General features: G+C 46.2%; 1 protein-coding gene across 1 annotated transcript in view; it reads left to right on the forward strand.

The window, feature by feature from the left end:
• The window catches only part of AGBL4 (AGBL carboxypeptidase 4), a 1414426-nt gene that overhangs the window by 1273333 nt on the left and 117134 nt on the right, over positions 1 to 23959 (forward strand). Inside the window, exons 7-8 of the mRNA XM_061120044.1 lie at positions 2085 to 2174; positions 15942 to 16056. Of these exons, the coding sequence (XP_060976027.1) occupies positions 2085 to 2174; positions 15942 to 16056 (205 nt within the window). The remainder of the gene's footprint in view (positions 1 to 2084; positions 2175 to 15941; positions 16057 to 23959) is intronic.

Genomic DNA, 23959 nt, shown 5'->3' on the forward strand with positions numbered 1-23959 from the left:
CTTAATAGGGTTAGTCTTGTTTTTGTGGTTTTTTTTTTTTTTTTTTAAGTTTTAGTCTCTGACTTGGTACATCAACTGTTGGGATCATGAGCCACATTCAAAATAACCTTCCCCTAGCATTGTAGAAGAAGAAAGCCTGTTGGTGATCTCTTCCTCCCCTCTCCCTCCAGATTATCCTCTAACCTAGATGGGATCTTTTAATCCAACTCCATTGAGTGTTCATTTCTCTGTTTCCTTCGGTTCATTGTTTTGTGTCAATCAGCCCTTCTTCTGCCTGTGGTTAAGTACCTCTTCCTGACCTTCCTTTCTGGGAATGTCACTCTTGGCTACTGCTTTTGTCTAATAATATCATTGTGCTTGCCAGGTGGTGCTAGTGGTAAAGAACACTTCTGCCAGTGCACGAGACATAAGACTCGGGTTTGATCCCTGGGTCAGGAAGATCCCCTGGAGGAGGGCATGGCAACCCACTCCAGTATTCTTGCCTGGAGAATTCCATGGACAAGAGAGCCTGCTGGGCTACAGTCCATAAGGGTTGCAAAGAGTCAGACACGACTGAAGTGACTGAGCACACATGCACAATAGCTAAATGTTCTTACACAGTTGAAACTTCTATAGAGTCAACAAGAGCTTGGACTCTGATTTTGGCCCATAATTTTCTAAATACTTCTTTATATGTCTAATAATTTTTACTGGATGCTGAATATTGTGAATTATGCATTGTTGAATATCTAGATTTTGTTGTCTTCCTTTAAAGAGAGTTGGACTTTATATAGCAGATGGTCAAATCATTTTGTTCAGTTCAATCCTTTTGAGATTTACTTTAAAATTTTGTTGGAGTGAGTCTAGAGTGGTTTAGCTACACCACTGAGGTGTGGCCCCTTCTGAATACTGAGTGTCCTGAATGATTAATGCAGACGTTTACTTTAAAGGTGGGATTTCCGAAGATTCCCACCCCTCTGTGAACCCTGAGAATGTGCAGTTCACCACTCCCTGATCAGTTTTTCATGACATCGTTGTCACGGAGATTCACCTCGTTTATGTACATCTTGGGACCCAGCAAAGACTCCTGAGGAGCTCTTTGTGGATTTCTGGAATTTTTCTCTACAGAGCTCCCTTTCCTCTGAAATGTACTGTCACCCCACAGCTACCACCTGCTTCAGACTCCCTGAACTTCCATCTCAGTGAGATGTCCATGCTCCGTCAGGACTCCCCTCTCTGCTCTTCGGCCTGGGGTGGGCCTCCAGGCAAACAACTGGGACAGCCATAGGGTGCACCTCCCTAGTTTCCCTTTTCTCAGGAATGAGTCTTGCACTGACTCTTGTTCAATGTCTGAAAACAGTTGTTTCATGTATCTTGTACAAACTTCTAGTTGTTTAAGATGAAAGAGAAATCTGGGTCCTCGTACTTCACCAAGGCCAAACAGAATTGGTTTCTAATCTCATATCTACTCTAGGTAGCTGTGTAGGTAGAACTTGAACAAATTATATAAGCTGTCTGAGCCCCAGTTTCTGCCCCAATAAAAGGAATATTAATTGCCATGTTTCTGTAAGGATAATAAATAATGTATACAGCCTGCTTGACACCAGTTGCTAATTAAATGGCAGCTGTTATTACTAATCTAAATAGCTACTTTCTTTACTCCATCACTTACTGAATTTTTACTGTGTACTCAGCAATATGTAAGCCTGTTTAATTATGACAACAACCCTATGAAGAAAATCTTATTATCCACATTTATAGAGTAGCACACTGAATCTCGGGATACATAACTTGCCTAGTTTCACAGTCAATGCATCTGGGATTTGATCTTGCTCATATGACTTCTTTAGATGATTGTACTACTAGTATGGTCAACTGCACAAAAGAACAGAAATGTGGTTTTTAATATTGGGTAACAAGGGACATACTCCAATAATCCGTCAGCAATGGCTAGGCCTTAGAAGTTGAGCAAACCCAAATCATTAAACCCAATGATTTAAGACAGGAATGGAGAGAACAGCTTTCCTCCACCTTTGCCCCACATAACAACTCCCCTCTGAAATTTCCCCTCCTCCTTAGCAACCTGTTTCCACTTTATCTTCCAGACAACCTTCGGGAGGGGGCAGAGCAGAAGGTGGTATTCATCACAGGACGAGTCCACCCAGGGGAAACACCCTCTTCATTTGTGTGTCAAGGTGAGTTGCAAGATCTCATGAGCATACTGTGCCTCCCCCTGCATCCACCTGGGACACTGATGGCCTCTGGGACCCTGTGGTCACATGCAGAGTCCTTATCTTGGATGAAATTTTACTTCACTTCTCAAGAGGCTACACCTGATCCCCATTAGTAGTTGTTTTACTAAATGTTTATGGACTACATGTATGCATGGAAGAATGGGTGAATGAACAGACAGATGGGTGGATGTGCAAATGAATAGGAAGGGCTCAATATAGTTCTCCTGTATTTGCTATGCTGAGGATGAGTCATAGAGTTGTCCACACTTCCTAGCTTGGTTTCACTAGTCTCCAGTAGTATACAAAAATAAAAAATGTGGCCTCCTCCCACCCACTATCAACACCAGAAAGAAAAGAAAAGAAAAGAAAATCTGGTCCCGGGTCAATGTGTTTATTGACGAAAGTGTGGTAGACTAGAGAAGTAAGAATTGAAAATTATCTATTTACTTGTTCATTCAATCAGTCACTTAACAACTTTTGAAATACTTATCATGAACAGGAATGCATGCTTCATATCAGACAACCAGAGGTAATTTCTCTTCTCAAATATATCTTTTTAAGATTGAACTTTTATTTATTATATATTAGTTAACATAAAATATATGTTTAGCCAGCAGTATGTATATATGCATGTGTGTATATCTATATATATATGTGTGTGTGTGCATCAATTAGTAGCAATATAAATATGAACAACCTCAGATATGTAGATGATACCCCTCTACTGGGAGCTGACCATGGCTCAGATCATGAACTCCTTATTGCCAAATTCAGACTTAAATTAAAGAAAGTAGGGAAAACCACTAGACCATTCAGGTATGACCTAAATCAAATCCCTTATGACTATACAGTGAAAGTGAGAAATAGATTTAAGGGACTAGATCTGATAGACAGAGTGCCTGATGAACTATGGATGGAGGTTTGTGACATTGTACAGGAGGCAGGGATCGAGACCATCCCCAAGAAAAAGAAATGCAAAAAGACAAAATGGTTGTCTGAGGAGGCCTTACAAATAGCTGAGAAAAGAAGAGAAGCAAAGGCAAAGGAGAAAAGGAAATATATACCCATTTGAATGCAGAGTTCCAAAGAATAGCAAGGAGAGATAAGAAAGCCTTCCTCAGTGATGAATGCAAAGAAATAGAGGAAAACAACAGAATGGGAAAGACTAGAGATCTCTTTGAGAAAATTAGAGATACCAAGGAAACATTTCATGCAAAGATGGGATCGATAAAGGACAGAAATGTTATGGACCTAACAGAAGCAGAAGACATTAAGAAGAGGCAGCAAGAATACACAGAAGAACTATACAAAAAAGATCTTCACGATCCAGATAATCACGATGGTGTGATCACTCACCAGAGCCAGACATCCTAGAATGTGAAGTCAAGTGGGCCTTAGAAAGCATCACTACGAACAAAACTAGTGAAGGTGCTGGAATTCCAGTTGAGCTATTTCAAATCCTGAAGGATGATGCTGTGAAAGTGCTGCACTCAATATGCCAGCAAATTTGGAAAACTCAGCAGTGGCCACAGGACTGGAAAAGGTCAGTTTTCATTCCAGTCCCAAAGAAAGGCAATCCCAAAGAATGTTCAAACTACCGTACAATTGCATTCATCTCACACGCTAGTAAAGTAATGCTCAAAATTCTCGAAGCCAGGCTTCAGCAATACGTGAACTGTGAACTTCCAGATGTTCAAGCTGGTTTTAGAAAAGGCAGAGGAACCAGAGATCAAATTGCCAACATCCACTGGATCACTGAAAAAGCAAAAGAGTTCCAGAAAAACATCTATTTCTGCTTTATTGACTATGCCAAAGCCTTCGACTGCATGGATCACAATAAACTGTGGAAAATTCTGAAAGAGATGGGAATACCAGACCACCTCACCTGCCTCTTGAGAAACCTGTATGCAGGTCAAGAAGCAACAGTTAGAACTGGACATGGAACAACAGACTGGTTCCAAATAGGAAAAGGAGTACATCAAGGCTGTATATTGTCACCCTGCTTATTTAACTTCTATGCAGAGTACATCATGAGAAATGCTGGGCTGGAAGAAGCACAAGCTGGAATCAAGATTGCCTGGAGAAATATCAATAACCTCAGATATGCAGATGACACCACCCTTATGGCGGTGAAGATGAACTAAAAAGCCTCTTGATGAAAGTGAAAGAGGAGAGTGAAAAAGTTGGCTTAAAGCTTAACATTCAGAAAACTAAGATCACGGCATCCGGTCCCATCACTTCATGGCAAATAGATGGGGAGACAGTGGAAACAGTGTCAGACTTTAATTTTTTGGGCTCCAAAATCACTGCAGATGGTGATTGCAGCCATGAAATTAAAAGACGCTTACTCCTTGGAAGGAAAGTTATGACCAACCTAGATAGCATATTAAAAAGCAGAGACATTACTTTGCCAACAAAGGTCCATCTGGTCAAGGCTATGGTTTTTCCAGTGGTCATGTATGGATGTGAGAGTTGGACTGTGAAGAAAGCTGAGCGCCGAAAAATTGATGCTCTTGAACTATAGTGTTGGAGAAGACTCTCGAGAGTCCCTTGGACTGCAAGGAGTTCCAACCAATCCATCCTGAAGGAGATCAGTCCTGGGTGTTCATTGGAAGGACTGATGCTGAAGCTGAAACTCCAATACTTTGGCCACCTGATGCGAAGAGCTGACTCATTGGAAAAGACCTGGATGTTGGGACGGATTGGGGGCAGGAGGAAAAGGGGACTACAGAGGATGAGATGGTTGGATGGCATCACCGACTCGATGGACATGGGTTTGAGTAAACTCCAGAAGTTGGTGATGGACAGGGAGGCCTGGAGTGCTGCGATTCATGGGGTCACAAAGAGCCGGACACGACTGAGCGACTGAACTGAACTGAACTGAATGGCAACAAGTGAAGAGGAACTTAAAAGCCTCTTGATGAGGGTGAAAGAGGAGAGTGAAGAAGCTGGTTTAAAACTCAACATTCAAAAAACTAAAATCATGGCATGAGGTCCCATCATTTCATGGCAAATAGATGGGAAAAAAGTGGAAACAGTGACAGATTTTATTTTCTTGGACTCCAAAATCACTGCAGATGGTGACTGCAGTCACGAAATTAAAAGACACTTGTTCCTTGGAAGAAAAGCTATGAGAAACCTTGATAGCATATTAAAAAGCAGAGACATCAGTTTGCCAACAAAGGTCCATATAGTCAAAGGTATGGTTATTCCAGTGGTCATGTATGGATGTGAGAGTTGGACCATAAAGAAAGCTGAGTGCCAAAGAATTAATGCTTTTGAACTGTGGTGTTGGAGAAGACTTTAGAGAGTCCCTTGGACTGCAATCAATCAATCAATTGATGCGATCAAACCCATCAATCCTAAAGGAAACCAACACTGAATATCCATTGGAAGGACTGAAGCTGAAACTGAAGCTCCAATATTTTGGCCACCTGATATGAAAAGTCACTGGAAAAGACCCTGATGCTGGGAAAGATTGAGGGCAGGAGAGGGGGACAGCAGAGAATAAAATGGTTGGATGGCATCACCAAATTAATGGGCATGAATCTGAGCAAACTTGGGGAGATGGTAAAGGACAGGGGAGCTTGGCCAAGCACTATTCTAAGCACTTTACATATTTTATGTTATTTTGTTGATTTAACCTAATATGTTGGATTGATTTGATTATATTAAGTTTTCTATGTCAGAGAAACTAGTATTAGCTACATTTTTACATATGAAAAAACAGAATTTTGGAGAAGTTAAGTAATTTATCTCATTTTTGTCTCAAAATGGCCATGAGGTCAAAAGGATATAATAAAACCAATAGAGGTGAGGCAGCATGCTGCTCTGGAAATAATGACTATTTGCCATCAGACAGTCTTGGGGTCAAATACTGGCTCTGCCACTTCCTAGCAGTTCAGTTTCCTCAAATGTAAAAAATAATAATAATGGATTGGCCCAAAATTTCATTTGGGTTTTTTATTACATCTCATGGAAAAAGTCAACTGAACATTTTGGGCAGCCCAATATACCAATACCTATCTGCGATGGCTGTTATGAAGCTGGCATGAGATGAATGTAAACAAACACCCAGTCCTGTGTCTGACATGCAGCAGACCCTCAACAGATATCACCCCCTTCCTCATGGGGATCTGAGAAGAGGAGGCAGGTAATCTGACTTGTCAACTATAAGGCAGTCTGCAAACACATAGGGTCTTCTTTTCCCAGTTCAAGTTCTTACAGGGCTGTGGTCAGGCACTGCTGCCTCCCTCTTTGTTTCAGACAAGGAGCCTGAGCTTCAGAGAGAGTGAGTGATCACCCAAAGACAAGAAGCTCAGAGGCTTGGCTATGGGTTCTGGATTCCCCAGTCAGCCACCTTAGCTGTCTCCTTGGCATCTCCCTTCCAGCTTCCTTCTTCCCCTGTCCTTGCAATAACCTCTCCCAGGGCTGTCCGGATTGTACCACCTCCTTTACTGGCAGCCATCTGTCAGTTACTAATCTTGGCAGCAGCCCTATTCCCCCAGCTGATCAGATGCAACTATTTTGTCCTTGTTTGTGAAAAGACAGTAGCCTTACTACTGATACTTTATCCCTGGCAGCCCAAACTCCCATACTTGCCCCCTCTGTGGGCAGCAGACAGAGGGCAGAGTCATGATCCCTTTTACAGATGAGGCCTGAAGCACAGAGAAGTCTGTAGTTCTCAGACGCTCTCTCCATTGAACCTGCCTTCCCCCAAAAGGAGTCTGAAAAGTGCTGAGTTTATCAATGGACTCAGCTGCTGTCAAAAGCTACTATCCTGCAGCTTTTCAACCAACTCTTTATTCTTTGGCAGAGATTTTGAATGCCTTCCACCACCTTCCCAAGGTCACCTCCAAACTCCTCAGCATGACATTGACAATTCTCCATGACCTGACTCTTGCCACATCTCACTATATGCCAGTCCACACACAACCTAATCCCTGGAAGAACTCTCTTCTTCCCACCACTGGCCTTCTGCATCTGCTGCTTCTTTGCCTAGGATGTCTTGTGCCCACTCTTTGCCACCTGGCAAATACCCCCTCCTCTCCCAAGGTTCATTTCAAGTACGTGCTCCGGGCCAAAGGATGTTCAAACTACTGCACAATTGCACTCATCTCACACGCTAGCTGCTTAAAATCCTCCAAACCAGGCTTCAACAGTACATGAACCAAGAATTTCCAGATGTTCAAACTGGATTTAGAAAAGGCAGAGAAACCTGAGATCAAATTGCCAACATCTGTTGGATCACAGAAAAAGCAAGAGAGTTCCAGAAAAACATCTACTTCTGCTTTATTCACTACACCAAAGCCTTTGACTGTGTAGATCATAACAAACTGTGGAAAATTCTTCAAGAGATGGGAATATCAGACCACTTTACCTGCCTCCTGAGAAATCTGCAGGCCAAGAAGCAATAGTTAGAACTGGACATGGAATAACACACTGGTTCCAAATTGGGAAAGGAGTATGTCAAGGCTTTATATTGTCACCCTGATTATTTAACTTCTATGCAGAGTACATCATGCAAAATGCCGGGCTGGATGAAGCACAAGCTTGAATCCATATTGCTGGGAGGAATATGAATAACCTCAGATATGCAGACGTCACCACCTTTATGGCAGAAAGCAAAGAGGAACTAAAGAGCTTTTTGATGAAAGTGAAAGAGGAGAGTGAAAAGGCTGTCTTAAAACTCAGTATTCAAAAACCAAAGATCATGGCATCCGGTCCCATCACTTCATGGTAAATAGATAGGGGAAAAGTGGAAACAGTGACAGATTTTATTTTCTTGGACTCCAACATCACTGCAGATGGTGACTGCAGCCATGAAATTAAAAGACGTTTGCTCCTTGGAAGAAAAGCTATGACTAACCTGGACAGCATATTGAAAAGCAAAGTCAGTACTTTGCCAACAAAGGTCCATCTAGTCAAAGCTATGGTTTTTCTAGTAGTCATGTATGGATGTGAGAGTTGAGTTCCAAAGAACTGATGCTTTTGAATGTGGTGTTGGAGAAGACTTTAGAGAGTCTCTTGGACTGCAAGGAGATCCAACCAGTTCATCCTAAAGGAAATCAGTCCTGAATATTCATTGGAAAGACTGATGCTGAAGCTGAAACTCCAATACTTTGGCCACCTGATGTGAAGAACTGACTCACTGGAAAAGACCCTGATGCTGGGAAAGATTGAAAGAGGGAGGAGAATGGGATGACAGAGGATGAGATGATTAGATGGCATCACTGACTCGATGGACACGAGTTTGAACAAGCTCTGGGAGATGGTAAAGGACAGGGAATCCTGGCATGCTGCAGCCCACTGGCCCACTCCCTTCAGCCCCCTGCCTTGGGTCTGCATTGTGGGTTGCTCAATAGTCATCTTTTTTGCCCCGATTTGTTACATGTTGTTTTGCATTTTTTTTTTTTTTTTTTTTTTGTTCTCCCTTTAAACCTGAACTTTTTGAGGCCCAGGGCTGGATCTTAGAGTGCCATTTTCTGCATTTGTGAAATGGGCATTGTCTTATTCACCTCGTGGGACTGTTCGAGGAACAAACTCTGTCTTGGCTTAGGATACTAAATCTGAGTTCAGAAAGAGGAACCTCCATTCACACAGTAAAGTGCAGGAAGAGCTTTGAAGCCGGGTCTCCCAAGCCTTTACCCTCTCAGGGGTGGGAAGCAGTAGAAGGCCAAGCTTCTCACCTGGAAGAACACAGTGCTCAGGCTGGCCCACAGCAGCCAATGTGCACGGGCAGGTGAGACTGGGCAGGCTCGGGGTGAAGTGGCGTACCCCGGATCACACAGCTAATTCATGGTGGATGTGGCCCTGGGGCCTGTCTCCCAAGTCCTGGTCTTCCTCTGTCCCCATCTCTGTAACTGTCCCTTAAGACGCACAATTCATCCTTCCAGAGACAGCTCAACACAGGCAGCATTCCCCCACTTCGCCAGTGAGGAACGGAGGCAGGGTCTTCCCCGAGGGTCTCCCAGCCCCCTGGGGATACCCCAGACTACAGCCACATGGGGCTCAGCTCAGGCTCTCTTCCCTAGACCCACGTCTCAGCTGGACCCCTCCCCAGCCTCACTTGTTCTGGGGAGGGCGGTAGAATCTAAGGCCTGGGAGGATGAGAACATTTGGTTCTGTTAACTCTTTTTCCCCATTAACTGGCTCAGTGACCTTGAATAGAGGACAGACATGTGAGACCTGGTCATCCCCATCTGGCTGGGACCTCGGTTCTCACAGCCGAGCTGCTGCTGCATCTGCTGCTGGGAGCAGAGTGAAGTCCTGTTGTGGCAGAGCTTGGCATGGGTGGCGTTTAGGGGGGCAGGGCTGTGACTTTCTCAAGGCTTTGCTTGGTGGGGGGATGGCTGCTCCTCCAAAGCCCCACTCATGGCCTCTGTGCAGCTGAACTGTCCTCCCTCTCAGGCTGCGATGTGAGGGGTCAAGGTCATTCCCACATGGTCCTGTGACAGTGTGTGTGTGAGCGGGGCCTCTGGAGCCTCGCTGCCTGGAACTAAAGCTCAGCCCTCCCTCTTGGTACAGGGTGACCTTGGGGTCCCGCAACTTCTCTGTGTCTCAGTCCCTTTTTCTCAAAAGGGAAATAATAATAGGAATTCTGCCTCAGAGGGTTGTTGTGGTGATAAAATGAGTTAGTGTCCATAAAAATGTAAGATGGTGCTTGGGGTGCAGTCAGCGCTGAGTAAGTACTATTTATAGAGGAGGAGGCAGCCTTACTGGGGCATCTTCCAGGTGCAGGGTGTGCTTCCTCTAATCCTCACTGGGAACCCAAAGCCAGGTGTGTGACTCCTGTAGCAGGTCTGCCTTCCTTCCTCGGCTCCTTCTCCAGAACAGCCATTAGCTGAGCCCTTCCATTTACCTTCTGGGAGACCCGGATGCAAGTCAGAAGTCTGGCCAGGACTTGATCTCAGGTCCAGGGAGTGTCCTTGCCCTGAAGCTTCCTGGAGTTGGTGGGACATCGCTCACTGAAAAGTCCCATCTGCAGAGCACTTGTCCACTCCAGGCTCTTTGTAAATGAACCCTTATGCCCACCTGTGTGAAACGCTGCCATGGGGAGGTACACCCCCTCTGGAGGCGGCTGGGCAGGGGGCGTAGCTGAGGTTTCAGACTTGCGCACAGCCACCGGGACACCTGAGTCAGAGTCCTATCACTCTCACCCCGTCACTGGGACCCCCATCAAGTCCTCAACTCTCAGAGCCTGTTTCTCTGCCTATAAAGTAGCACCAACCTCGTCCTCCAGAGCCTGCCGTGAGGATTTATGGAGCCCTGCTCCAGGTGCCAAGGGGCCCACCAGGCCCTCTCTTGGGAGCTCACTCCTCAGGGGTGTCCTGTGGGGGCACGCAAAGGATGGGGAAAACACACATGTGCGTGCAAACACACACTCACAACCACCAGGACACCAAGACACACACTCACACACACACACACTCTCTCTCTCACACACACACACACACACACACTCTCTCTCTCTCTCACACACACACACTCTCTCTCTCTCTCTCTCACACTCACAACCACCAAGACACCAAGACACACACTCACACACACACACACTCTCTCTCTCTCACACTCACAACCACCAGGACACCAGGACCAAGCCCAAGCTGAGATCGCCCACAGTGCAGTGGTGACCTTGGCCCCTTCCTCCCTCCTCTCTCTCACTATTTTCCTCCCTCCTCTACCCTGCACCTCTTCTTCATCTCCTCCTCCCCCCTCCCTCCCATACAGCCTCATATATACATGAAACTAGATCCAGGAAGGGGTTGTCATGGGGCCTTTTGCTTTCTGAAGCTTGTCTTTTCATCTGTGAAACGGGCAAAGTTGGAGAAGGGAGGGTGAGAACTTAGACTCTGTGAACGTCAGGCTCTTCAGGGCCAGCCTTCCTGGAATTCCATGACCTGGGTCCTTGGGCTCAGCTAAGGGCAGTCAGGGTAGAGCCTAGAGGACCCCTGTCACATGACCCACACTCAGCCCAGCAGAGACATACCTCTAACCCGCCCCCAAATGTCCTGCTTCAAGCCTGGGCTCTTCCTACTGTGTATCCTTCCTCTTAGCAGAGAAGAGCAGCAATACTTTACACAGAACTCTCTAGAGAAAAATCATGCAGGCATATATCCAAATAATTTGCAAATCCCATGCTGATAGACTCCTGGTTTATCCCATCTTGGTTTCATGGAAAGGGTACCACTTTGAAACCAGTAAAACTGGACCTGAATCCCAGTCAGGCCCCCCTGGGAGACACTCAGCAAATGATGCCACCACCCTGACTTGGTTTCTGTGTCTGAAAAATGGACTCAATCCAGCTACTGAACATAGTAGTACCTGTCACTGAACCATCTCTCGCTTTCTTTGTGACTGCATCACATGGCTTGTGGGATCTTAGTTCCGTGACCAGGGATTCAGCTTGTGCCCTCAGCAGTGAAAGCATAGATTCCTAGCCACTGGACAGCCAGGAAATTCCCTGGTCCATCTTTATTCATTCATGTCACACATAAATATTGAGCATTTGCCTTGCCCCAGTGCTGAGCTGGGCGCTGACAAAATCCTGGCCAAGAACGGGAGCTGTGTCCTTGCCCTCCTGGAGCTCACAGCCTGGACGGAAGATAGATTTGCACAGCAGATGCAAGCCTCAGTCCCCCACACTCAGAGGTACTGAAACTACAATTTTCCTTACATTTCTAAAACTGAACTCAGTCTCCATTTCGAGGCCCCATTCTGCCAGGGGCCAGAAACTTAATCTCTGTAATCTTGGTGTCACCTTTCCCCAAGGTTGTATGACTTAAGCCAAGACTTCTGCTGCTCCTGGGGGTGATAGACAAGTAGTCTCCTCATCAGTGTCATCATCTATCCACAATGCTTACCCTCCATCAGGGGCATCCTTGTGACTCTCTGGGTCTTGGTCACTGCAGAGCCCCTGCAGGTCACCACCATGCCAGACCCTGGTTCCTGACTGCAAGCCTCTTTATCTTTGCTGGCTCTCTGCTAGGTTTGTGCCCCTACCTCCACCTTGTCCACCTTCAGGACATCCATCCATTATTATTACTTCCCTCCAAACTGCATTCCAGGCTGCAGCCAGGGGAAACTCTCTCCAAAGGCCAGATCTGACCCTGACCTTGGCAATGGCTCTCCTGAGCTGTTCATATTCTTCAGCAGGATCGGCAAGCCCCCATTTACCTCTCCTGCTTCTCTCTCAACATCCTCCCACCCCACACCTTCAGCCAAACCAAATAAGAGCAATGAGTAAACAACACACTTCCTATGTGCTGGACACTTTGCTCACATTAACTAACTCAGATCCTTATAATACTATTCTTCTTCTTAATTGCTGAGGAAACTGAGAAACGGAGAGGTTAAGGCCACAATTTAGTCCAGTTTCAATGTCTGTGCCCTTAGTCATGAAGCTATGCCACCTGGAGCTGAAGAACTCTCTTAAGAAACAGGTTGTCTTCTGTCTCGCCTCCTAATCTCTGTGTAAGACTTCCCCCGCCTGGAACACCGTCTCCTGGCACCTCTATCATCTGGTTCACTCTACGCATTCTTTAAGTTTCCACAACCCCTTCTTGACTCCCAGGCTGGGTCAGGAGACCCCGGGGTTCCTAGGACTCCTTGTGCTGTTCCCACCAGAGCCTATGTTGGTAAGAGCTGCTCTCCCTCCATGCACCCCTCTGAGCAGGAACCTATTACGCATCTTGGAATGCCAAGGTGCTCCTGGCATGGACCTGATCCTGTGAATGTTTACAGAATGAGTAGTTATCAGCTCAACTAACACTCTACTTTGTCCAGGTCAAATTAATTCCTGGGGCTACTCTACCAATGGGCATTTATTGGGCATTTGCTGCATACCTGCCTCTGTGCAGTGGGAGAAACAGCAACATTGAACCTTTAGTTGTGGCTTACTTGGTGCTGGTCACCGTGGCCAGGCAAGGTCGGCACAGGGCAGTGAGGCTGGCCACCCAGCTTCCATTTCCAAACTCTGCCACTTTTCCTCCTCTTCCTCCACCCTCTCTAGCCCCCAGTCCTGCTTTCTTCTGCCTTCCTGATGAAGGATCTGCAAATGTGTTTACTGAATGTGCTCTCATAAAGTCACTTAGATCAAAGGTTGAAAGCAGTGGGAGTAGTAAAAATCAGAATGCAGCCTAGAATTAGGTGTTGTGGTCTATGAAGTTGACTGACTGTAGGATCTGGGAACAAGGATACTGAATTGGAGAAGCCAACAAACCAACAACTGAAGCCAACAACTGAAGGGGCAGAGACTGATCTTCAGGGGGTGGATTGTGTCTCCCAGAAGGAGGAAGTGTGGTCTCCTCATTTGACAGATGAGGATTCTGCTACTTTGAGGTAAAGGAATGAACTAGGTGGAATCATAATCTGTCACTGTGGGATGCATCCTTGGGAATCACTGTGTTCTTTCATCTAAGTTTAAAGATGAGCCAAAACTAGAACCCAGGTTCTCTGACTGCTGGTTTGTTGGCTTCTTCAATTCAGTATCCTTGTTCCCAGATCCCACGGTCAGTCAACTTCATAGACCACAACACCTAATTCTAGGCTGCATTCTGAATTTTACTACCCCCACTGCTTTCAACCTTTGATCTAAGTGACTTTTATGAGAGCACATTACAATGTTCAGGTGCTGGGACCAGCAGTCAAAATGCAGGAGTTCTAAGTCAGTCCCACAGAATTCTTCCAGATCATTACCTCTACATCAGGATGAGGAAACTGGTCAGAGAAAACTAACAACCAATGAGGAGTTCATGCAGATCTCCAAGTCCGCACACTCTCTGCTTCCTTGGTCCATTCCATGCTTTTGGCCCATACTGGGGGATGGCATTTTCTCTCCACTCTTGCTCTGACATTTCTCCTCATTTTCCACTTCACTTACCACCCTCTCCCCACACCAAATAAAAGTGAAAGATCTCCTCCCAATTTCCTCCTCAATACGAAAGATTCCTGTTGAACTGAGTCTGACCTCTAGCCAAGAGATGAGTCTAAAACTTCTGCTTTCCTTGCCCCATGCTCACTCTGGGTGGCTGCAGCCCCTGGTCTGGCTTTGTTTCCTCTCATCCTCTTATTAGCTGCTTGATCTGCAGCCCAATTAATCTGGTCATCTGTGAAGGAGGATGGCTCACAATGAACTACTCCACTTCCAGAAGCCATTCTCTGAGGCAGTATGGCCAGGCCCTGAGCAATGTCTGGCTCCTTGATGGAGGGCTGCCCTGGGAGCTGGGGTCAATTAGTGGACAGATTAAGCAATTATTAGCCCCTAACAAGGGTGCTTGGCATCATTACCCTGCCTATTTACTGGCAAACTACAGCTTTCATATGAAAACCAACAAATAAATTAGGGCATCTGGTCTACCGCCGCGTCAGCCATGCAGTAAATGATGTCCAACTGGCTCTCGGCTGCCAATGGATTCTCAGCCCAAGATATCCCTCCCTGGTCACAGCAGCTCTGGAACGTGCCACAGAGTGACTTATCATTCCAAGAGCTAAGTGCCTGCCACTGGGCACATGGATTGTTCTTAGTTACCCCGCTGCTTCCTCCTGTCTGGCTGTCAAAACCTACATATCTGTCAGGGCCCAGCTCAAAGCTTCTTTCTCCTTGATACATTTTCTGCTCTCTCCAGCAGGGGAAGGGCTCTCTCAGTTCTCCTTCTGTGCTTTTGGAAGGGTTGTATGCTCTCCTGTCACTTTCCAGCATGGCAGGTGTCTCATGGAATGCCAGAGTTCCATTTTGTCATTTTTTTTCAGGTCTCCAAGGAATAAGTAGAAACATGGAGAAAAAGAGGATCAGGGCAAAGACTCAGTTCTTGTTTTCTTACCTCCTCCCCTATAGATGTGTGCAGGCCATGGCCAGGACATCAACAAAGGTGGTGACAGGGTCAGGTTTGCACTTCAGGACAGTCCCTCTGGCTGTAGTGATAAGGGCGCCTTCCAGAGGTGGTCGCTATCACCTAGGCCAGCTCTGGTTGCTCTCATCCAGGCCAGATGTGATGGTGGCCTAGAAGAGAGGCAGGGGGATGGAGATGAGGGGCAGATTTGCTCGTTTCAAAGAAGAGACTTGGGGACTGCCTGACTATAGGAGGAGAGTCATGGAGGAGACAGTCCTAAATCTGGTGACTGGGAGGCAAGGTGGTGTTTGTCCTAGTGAGAAGCAGAGAAGGCAGCCAGCCCTGGAGTCTGGAAGCAGAGGACCCTTTAAGTGGGGAAAGGAGCAGAGGTATTGACAAAACCTCCCTGTCTTTTTGTGACTTCTCTCTGTTTCCTGGTGTACCCTTCAGCCTCACGAGGACTGAGACCTCTTAAGGTCCTTGGCCACGCAATCATCCAAACTAATGTCAGCCTTTAGCTAGCAGTGGACACATTAGGGAGCAACTCTGCTTTTATTGTTCAGAGTTATCCTGCCTCTCCCCTATCTCTGTCGAGACTCCAAGGCATAGCTCACATGCTGTCTTTTCCTGGAGGCCCTTCCTGTCCTCTTGAGCAGGACATGCTGTCCTCCAGGCCTTGACCTTCAATATTACATCTTGAGCTGTCTCCTGGAAACAGAGATATTATTTGTAAAATTCACTGGGCAACCCCTAATTCATAGCCATGTACCCACAGTGGCTAACAACATAGGCCCCCAAATCACCCATTGATCTCTCATTGTTTTTCCCAGCTGAGGAAAGGTGCTCCCTCCTTCCTGAAACATGTCGACACTAACCCAGATGCTTCTCTTTTTCGCAGGGATCATTGATTTCCTCATAAGCCAGCACCCTATTGCTCGTGTCCTACGGGAACACCTGGTCTTCAAGATTGCACCCATGCTCAATCCTGATGGTGTCTACCTGGGCAATTACAGGTGAGGGATGGGGGAGAATGCTTGGGTGGGGGCATGAAAGCAAGAAGGAAAAGGGGCTGTTTTTGAGGAGGAATTTTCTTCACCCATGAGTTCATCAGAAGTTTCACCCCAGCTCCTGAGGATGTGATGGGCTGATCTTGGCTAGCTCATGCACAGTCATGTGAGATCACTTGCTGGAGTTTCCTGGGCAGTTTGCTGGATCAGGAACCAGGAGACCTAGTATCAGTTTTGGTGCCTACTTCCTAGGTAACCTTGGGGAATTCACTTTCCCTCTCTGATGCATTGCAGTTTCTCTTGCATAATTAAGATAATAATTACTTCCCTGGCAGGGCACTTGTGAGCATCAGTGCTCACAAAGAAACAGTAGCAATGAATGTGCTTTTGAGCATATGGTGGTGATGACAGTTACCATTTTGTTTCTGGATTTCTTCTTGGAGATTATTAATGAAGGAGAGCGGCAGCCTGCATCACGTGGGCAGCATTTCTCTTTGGTGTGAGCATACTGGCTGGCCCCACACTCATTCATGCACTTCACATCTTGAACTCTTTCTCCTGGCTTAGCCCCATAATTTACAGCCGAAAATTCCACTGCCCGGGGAACCATCTGCTGAGAGAACATTGAATCCTCTGAGAAAGAGTGCATTATTAGCCTTATTTCACCTTTGAGGCAACACACTGGCCCAAAGTCATACAACCAGTAAATCATTGACTAACTTCACTGCCCAAATTATACAGCTTGAGAGCTGATTGGTCCTAGAATTCCCAAGGTAATATTCAAGCTCCTTGGTTTTGATGCAAGACTCTGTGTGACCTGTTGCTTCACCCCCCACCCTCTAGTCTTAGAATCATTGCTCTGGCCACTCTAAGGAAGGCCTGGTTCCTTACACAGGTCCTGTTGGGGCCTGATACCTCACCTTCATAAAGGCCCTCTGTCCAGGGCTTCCTAGTCCCTTCCTCATCTCACTTTGTGTGTTTTTGTGTTAGTTGCTCAGTGGTATCTGACTCTTTGTGACTCCATGGACAGTAGCCCACCAGGCTTCTTTGTTTGTGGAATTCTCCAGGCAAGACTACTGGAGTGGATAGCCATTCCCTTATCCAGGAGATGTTCCCAACTCAGGGATCAAACTCAGATCTCCTGCACTGCAGGCAGATTCTTTACTCTTTGAACTACCAGGGAAGACCCCTCATGTCACTAATCCTTCCTTACAAATCAGCTTGTACCTCTTCTTCTGAAAAACATCCCCCAATCCCCCAAACAGAATTGGCCATTCCCTTCTCTGAGCTCCCACAGGCTTGGATATTGAATGTGTCTTACCCCATTGCAAGGACCCCATGGTCCTAAAACCACCAGAGGGAAAACACTGAGCCCTAATGGTCCTTGTGTTCCCCAGTGCCTATCATCAGGGATCAACATGTGGTAGATGCTCAAAAAGAGTTTGGTGGATACAAGAAAAAAAAAAAGAGAGAAATGACTTTCCTGATGAAGGCACTGAGATTCAGAGATCAAATGGGACTTGCCCAAGGTCAGTAGCAGAACTCAGACCAGAACCCACATTTCCTGACATCCCATCAGGTCCTTTTGAAACAGAGCTGGTTTAATGCTTTCCCAGAGTATGGCAGTTGGGTCCACAGAGGCTTTCTAGTACCCCTGGGTATGAGTTAGAGAGAACCCATGGGATGCATGATGCCTTAATTAAAGACAGTTTTGCTTCTTCTTAATTGGCTCAAGTGATGGTTCATTAGCACTGGCAGGTTTTTATGGCTGCTGCAGGCCTGGGAGCAGCGCCTTTCCACCTTTCCTGGACAGAATGCAATGTTGGCGATAATGGTAGTGGAAGGACCATTTGATTGATGTTAACATTTCTGTTTAATTACAAGAGCAGCCATGGTTAGAGAGAGGTCAGTACTGTCCAGTCCACGTACTTATTTATGTCATCATCTGCTGTCCGGGGATGACCAGTTGGAAAGAGGTCTTTGACCTTGGCCAAAATGCCTCCTCTTTCTGGGTTTCAGATGGCCAGTGCGGGTGGTGCTGGGGAGGTAACTGTTTCCTGTATGTCCCCAAGCTGTCCAAGTTTTGTGATTTGGGGCTTTCAGGATCAAAGAATTCCACCCCTCAGAAATGGTGCCGTACTGAAGTTTAAAAGCCTAGCCTTCTCCCAGAGAGAGTATGTGATTCTCATTACAAGAGCTGAAGAAAATCTCTAACCACAGGCATTAATCCTCTTGCTAAAATAGCTCTGAGTAGCAACAAAAAACCCATCAATCATGAAAATTCACCATTAAATATTTGGAGGATGTGAAAAATAATAATCAAGTCTACAAATGGAGAGCTTCAAGGTACCTTAGGGGTTCTGTAGGCCAGCCCCTCACAGAGCTACCCTACCGGCCACAGCACAGCGTCCCATGGTTTGGTGGGACTTGCCCAGGCATTGTAGGGGGAGAATGGATTCAGAGTTCAAGTAAATTTAGGGAAACATACAGTTAGGCAAAGTTAAACACTCTCTTCTACACTAAGATTTTTCCATTTTGAATACGCCAGTAAACAGAAATCCCAAGAGGGGAATAAAGTGTTCAGTGTTTCCCAAAGAAACCCCTTTCCCCACCACCCCTCACCTGCCCCACCACCACCCTGTCCCCAGGGATGTTAGGGGCTATAAAACACCTGGAAAATGCCAGCCCAAGGATTCTGCTTGCTCACCAGTGCCATGTCAGGCACTCACACACTTGTCTCATTTAATGCTAGCAGCAACTCTGTGAAGAAGGATCTTTGTGAAGCTTTCTGTGCTTGAAAATAATAAAAATCTACTCCATGCCCTCCAGGTGCCTCTTCTCCCCCCAACCCTCCTCCTCTTTTTCCTTCTCTTTTTCTTCTCCTATGCTAAAGAACCATGTAATCAAATCTAGAAAGAGGAATCAGATTTCCCAGCTTTGACCATACAAAGCTGTCTGATTCTTTGTGACCCCATGGACTATACAGTCCACGGAATTCTCTAGGCCAGAATACTGGAGTGGGTAGCTCTTCCCTTCTCCAGGGGATCTTCCCAACCCAGGGATCGAACCAGGATCTGCTGCATTGCAGGTGGATTCTTTACCAGTTGAGCTACCAGAGAAGCCCTATATTTAATAATACAAATACCAATACCATGGTATTTATAGTAAAATAGACAAGGTGCACTCTAGCACTTAATGGCTGGTGATGACACCTGTCCCACGATAGATGATGTACTTTATGTAAAAGAGCAGCAGTGTTTACTTACTAGACTCCTATGTGTGCTCCCAAACTCTGGCTTATGGGAGGAGTAGAGAGAACCAGAGTTATAGCAGCCACCGTACACTCTCTGGCAGCCCTCCATAACAGGAGCTGGTGTAACAGGAGATAGCAACAGTATTATGGCATCTAATAAAAACACAGGCCAACTATATCAGTCTGTCTCACTTTTGTTTGTTAGCTCCGATTGCAGCCATGAAATTAAAAGACGCTTACTCCTTGGAAGGAAAGTTATGACCAACCTAGATAGCATATTAAAAAGCAGAGACATTACTTTGCCAACAAAGGTCCATCTGGTCAAGGCCATGGTTTTTCCAGTGGTCATGTATGGATGTGAGAGTTGGACTGTGAAGGAAGCTGAGCGCCGAAGAATTGATGCTTTTGAACTGTGGTGTTGGAGAAGACTCTTGAGAGTCCCTTGGACTGCAAGGAGATCAAACCAATCAACCCTAAAGGAAATCAGTCCTGAATATTCATTGGAAGGACTGATGCTGAAGCTGAAACTCCAATCCTTTGGCCACCTCATGTGAAGAGTTGACTCATTGGAAAAGACCCTGATGCTGGGAGGGATTGGGGGCAGGAGGAGAAGGGGACAACAGAGGATGAGGTGGCTGGATGGCATCACTGACTCGATGGGCATGAGTTTGAGTAAACTCAATTCAGTTGAGTGATGGACAGGGAGGCCTGGCGTGCTGCGATTCATGGGATCACAAAGAGTCGGTCACGACTGAGTGACTGAACTGAACTGAAGTTGTGTCTGACTCTTTAGAAATCCCATGGACTATAGCCCACAAGGCTCCTCTGTCTGTGGGATTTCCCAGGCAAGAATACTGGAGTGGGTTGCCATTTCCTTCTCCAGAGGATCTTCCTGACCCAGAGATTGAACCCCTGTCTCCTGCATTGACAGGTGGATTCTTTACCACTGAGTCACCAGGGAAGCCCTGTCTTTGCTGTCTCTGTCTCACTTACTACACTCTAATAACACTGGCCATTTTCTGCAGTTTAGGTCTGAGATTTAATGTCACTTCACAGAAAGGCCAGGCTTCCCTAGTGGCTCAGAAGATAAAGAACCTGCCTGCAATACGGCAGATATGAGTTCGATCCCTGGGTCGAGAAGACCCCCTGGAAAAGGGAATAGCAGCCCACTCCAGTATTCTTGCCTGGAGAAATCCATGGACAGAGGAGCCTGGCAGGCTACAGTCCACGGGGTCAGAAAGAGTCAGACATGACTGAGCGACTAATATACACACACGCACACACACACACACAGAAAGGCCTGCCTAGATTCTCCAATATAAATTAGGTTTCCCATTACCCTCTTTCAGAGCACTCAGAACTATCCTTTCAGAGCCCTTGCCCCAGTTTGTAATCATGTGCTTATTTATTGAATGACTGTCCCCACCTTTAGACCGTAAGCTCCCTGAAGTCAGGATTTTATCCCCAAAGCCTGGCACACAGCCCAGGACAGAACCAGTCTTTGACGTATAATTATCCAAGCGAGTCAATAAACTCCAGAGCAGTGCTTAGTAACTAGGAAATGGCACAGGGGCTTCCCTGGTGGCTCAGACGGTAAAGAGTCTGCCTGCAATGCAGAAGATGTGGATTTGATCCCTGGGTTGGGAAGATCTCCTGGAGAAGGAAATGGCTACCCACACCAGTATTCTTGCCTGGAGCTGCGTCCACAGGTAGAGCAATCATCGCCAGATGCCCTCGGCTCCCAACCCTTTACTTTCAGCAACTCAGCCTCCTAACCCTGGTTGCTTTGATCTTACGCTGTTGTGACATAAACACTACAATCAGCTGCTCGAATGATTTAGTGAACTTTGGGTTCAGAGCCACGCTTAGTTCTCGTACAGGGCATTATACTTAGAAACCACCGTGGACCATTACCACAACTCTTTGAGAAAGGAAAGTCAGTTTTTAATCATATCCATTTGAGCAAAGGGGAAACCAAGTCTGCAGAAGTGAAGAGCTGTGTTTAAGGTCCCTTGGTGTGTCCAGGGCTCCCTCCAATGCCAGACACTGCCTGTGTCCTACAGGCTGGAGGCAGAAGCAGAGAACTAGTGGACCAGCTTTACCTACTCTCCTGAGCCTTCTCTTCCTGGGGCAAGACCCTTCTCTCCCCAGCTTCAGTGCCCCTCTGCTTTCTTGGAAGAGGAAAATGAAGTGCAGGATACTTCTCATCATTTAGCAGAGGCCCTGGAGATAGGCTCTGTCAAGAATGGTACAGCTACAGCACAGATGAACATGGGGGACGTTATGCTAAGCGAAATAAGCCAGACACAAAAAGACGGATATTTTATGATTCCACTAATATGAAGTACTTAAGAGTAGTCAAAATCATAGACGCAGAAAGTAGAATGGTGATTTCCAAGGGCTGGCTGGTGGGGCTGGGGGAGGAGACTTATCTTTTAATGGATATAGAGTTTCAGTTTTAAGAGAAGGAAAAGGTTTGGAGATAGCTGGTGGTGATGGTTGCACAACATTGTAAACATACTTAATACCACTGAATTGTACACTTAAAAATTATTAAAATGGTACATTTTATGTTGTATGCATTTTATCACAATGTAAAAATAGTGGTATAACCTATCAATGCAATTTGAGGGTCTTTGGAGAGGTTTTGGGGGGAATCCCAGGCCTGGAAGGATGGAGGGATAAACACTGTAACTTCAGGCACTTACAGAGACAAGAGCCACAGGCAGAGGTCGGCAGGCCTTCGGGGTCCAGGGTGACGGGCTGTGCTTGTTGGTGGCTCTCGCCGTCCTGCAGGAGGTTGGCCGTCCCCGCACAGTGCAGCCCGTATTCTCTCTCTCCGTCACCTCCTCCTGCCCATCACTTCCTTTGCAGAGGAGACACCCTCCTTCCCTACCTGTACCCCACTGAGGCTGTGTGATGTGCAATTTTCCTTGCAACTGAGAAACACTCTCCATCTCCATATGACAATATGAAACTCTGCATTAGGTTTGCATTGCTTAATTAGGTGCTTGTCATTGTGTATTCCATAGAGTCACGTATAAGTAAACAGTCGTAGACCTTTGAATAAATTTATTGGTTTTATTTATGTTTCTGGGCATAAAAATCTATAATTACCAGGTACAGCCTCCATATAACTAGTATTTAATGACAATTACTTTTTGTTACCATAGAAATGAGTCCAACATAGTTACCCATAATTTCTCATTTCCCAAACCTCACACATGCTGAATTGCAATATTACCATAGTAATTGCCTATTAGTCATCATAAAATACGCAGTTACCCAAAAGATATCAGGATGCTGTGAAATTTCTCATCTTTGGGAAGCCTCAGTGCTTCTTGAGAGTGTGGAGGTGGGGGAGAGGAACAGACCTCCACGGGTGGTGCAGAAATGATTCAGCTTTATCGCACGGTGCTGCAGACCCCGCAGTGGAAACGGATGCTGCTCCAACCCGCAGACTTGCAACACATTCTGTCTGTTGGCCCTGGTGAGCTTTACGTAGCAAAGAATGCTCCAGCGCAGTAAATCCAATTTAACTAAGGTTTGTTGAGGGCCTGCTGAGTGTCAGGCCCTGTGCTGCACCTTAGGGAAGCAGATGGAGATCAGAGGCAGCCTTTGGCAATAAGAGGCTCAGTATTTGTACTAGAGGGGTGTGTGTGTCATGCTGTGGAAGCCTGGACATCATCAGAGCTAGTGTCTAAGTGCCTACTAACCACACATTATATATATCATCCCTGCTAACACTCAAAACAACCCTGAGCTGGAGGTAGTATTATGGCCCCTTTTTAATTAGAGGAGCAAATTGAGGCCCAGAGATACCAAAGAACTTGCCCTGCATCCCCTAGCAGGAAGGGTCAGATCAGGTTTATGAATCCAAGCTGGCCAGGCCTAGCCTGCTACAAATTAAACCCATGGCTACACTCTATCCTGAAAGCAGGGAGTGCTTCCTTCTGACTAAGGGTGATGAAGGAAGGTTTTTGAAGAATGTATATAGTCCACCAGACATAGAAGGGATATAAGGAGAGATTTTTACAGCAATCATCATTACATATGGCAGAGGGTAAAACACCAGGGGAGGTATTTCCAGCACACACATACACACACTTACGAACACAAACATAACACGCATATAGATATACACATAGAGACACATACACATAGGCATGTACAGACACTGTAACCGACCAACCCCACTCACCTCAATAGCCAAAGAAGGAAACATTCTTAATTGTCTGAAATAGAATGGAAAACAAAATTAGCTATGTAAAAAATATGCATCAGTATTCTATTTGTTCTTTGACAAGCATAAAACTGTGCATTTTTCATCAACTGGAAGTGAACACAAAGATCCACTGCAAGTTGCCTCATCAAGCAGTATCTGCCAGCCCCTTCTCACTATGCCTCCTTCCCCACACAGGCCGCATCCCGCCCCCCTCCACCACCTGCTGCCTTCTCAGCCTCGTCAGCCTTGGAGTGCGTGGGGCCTCAGAGGTAGCTTGTCCAGGGCCCCACCTAGGGCAGGGGAACCTTAAGAAGTGCCACACTGATGCCAGCTCTGACTATTAGAGGGGGTTTATATCCACGCCTAACCTGTCAGCCATCATTTCTGCTTTCTGCCCCTGAAGGATTAGTCATGTTCGATCCATCTTTCAC

This window comes from Dama dama, chromosome 20, assembly GCF_033118175.1.
Source record: "Dama dama isolate Ldn47 chromosome 20, ASM3311817v1, whole genome shotgun sequence".
Lineage (NCBI taxonomy): Eukaryota > Metazoa > Chordata > Mammalia > Artiodactyla > Cervidae > Dama > Dama dama.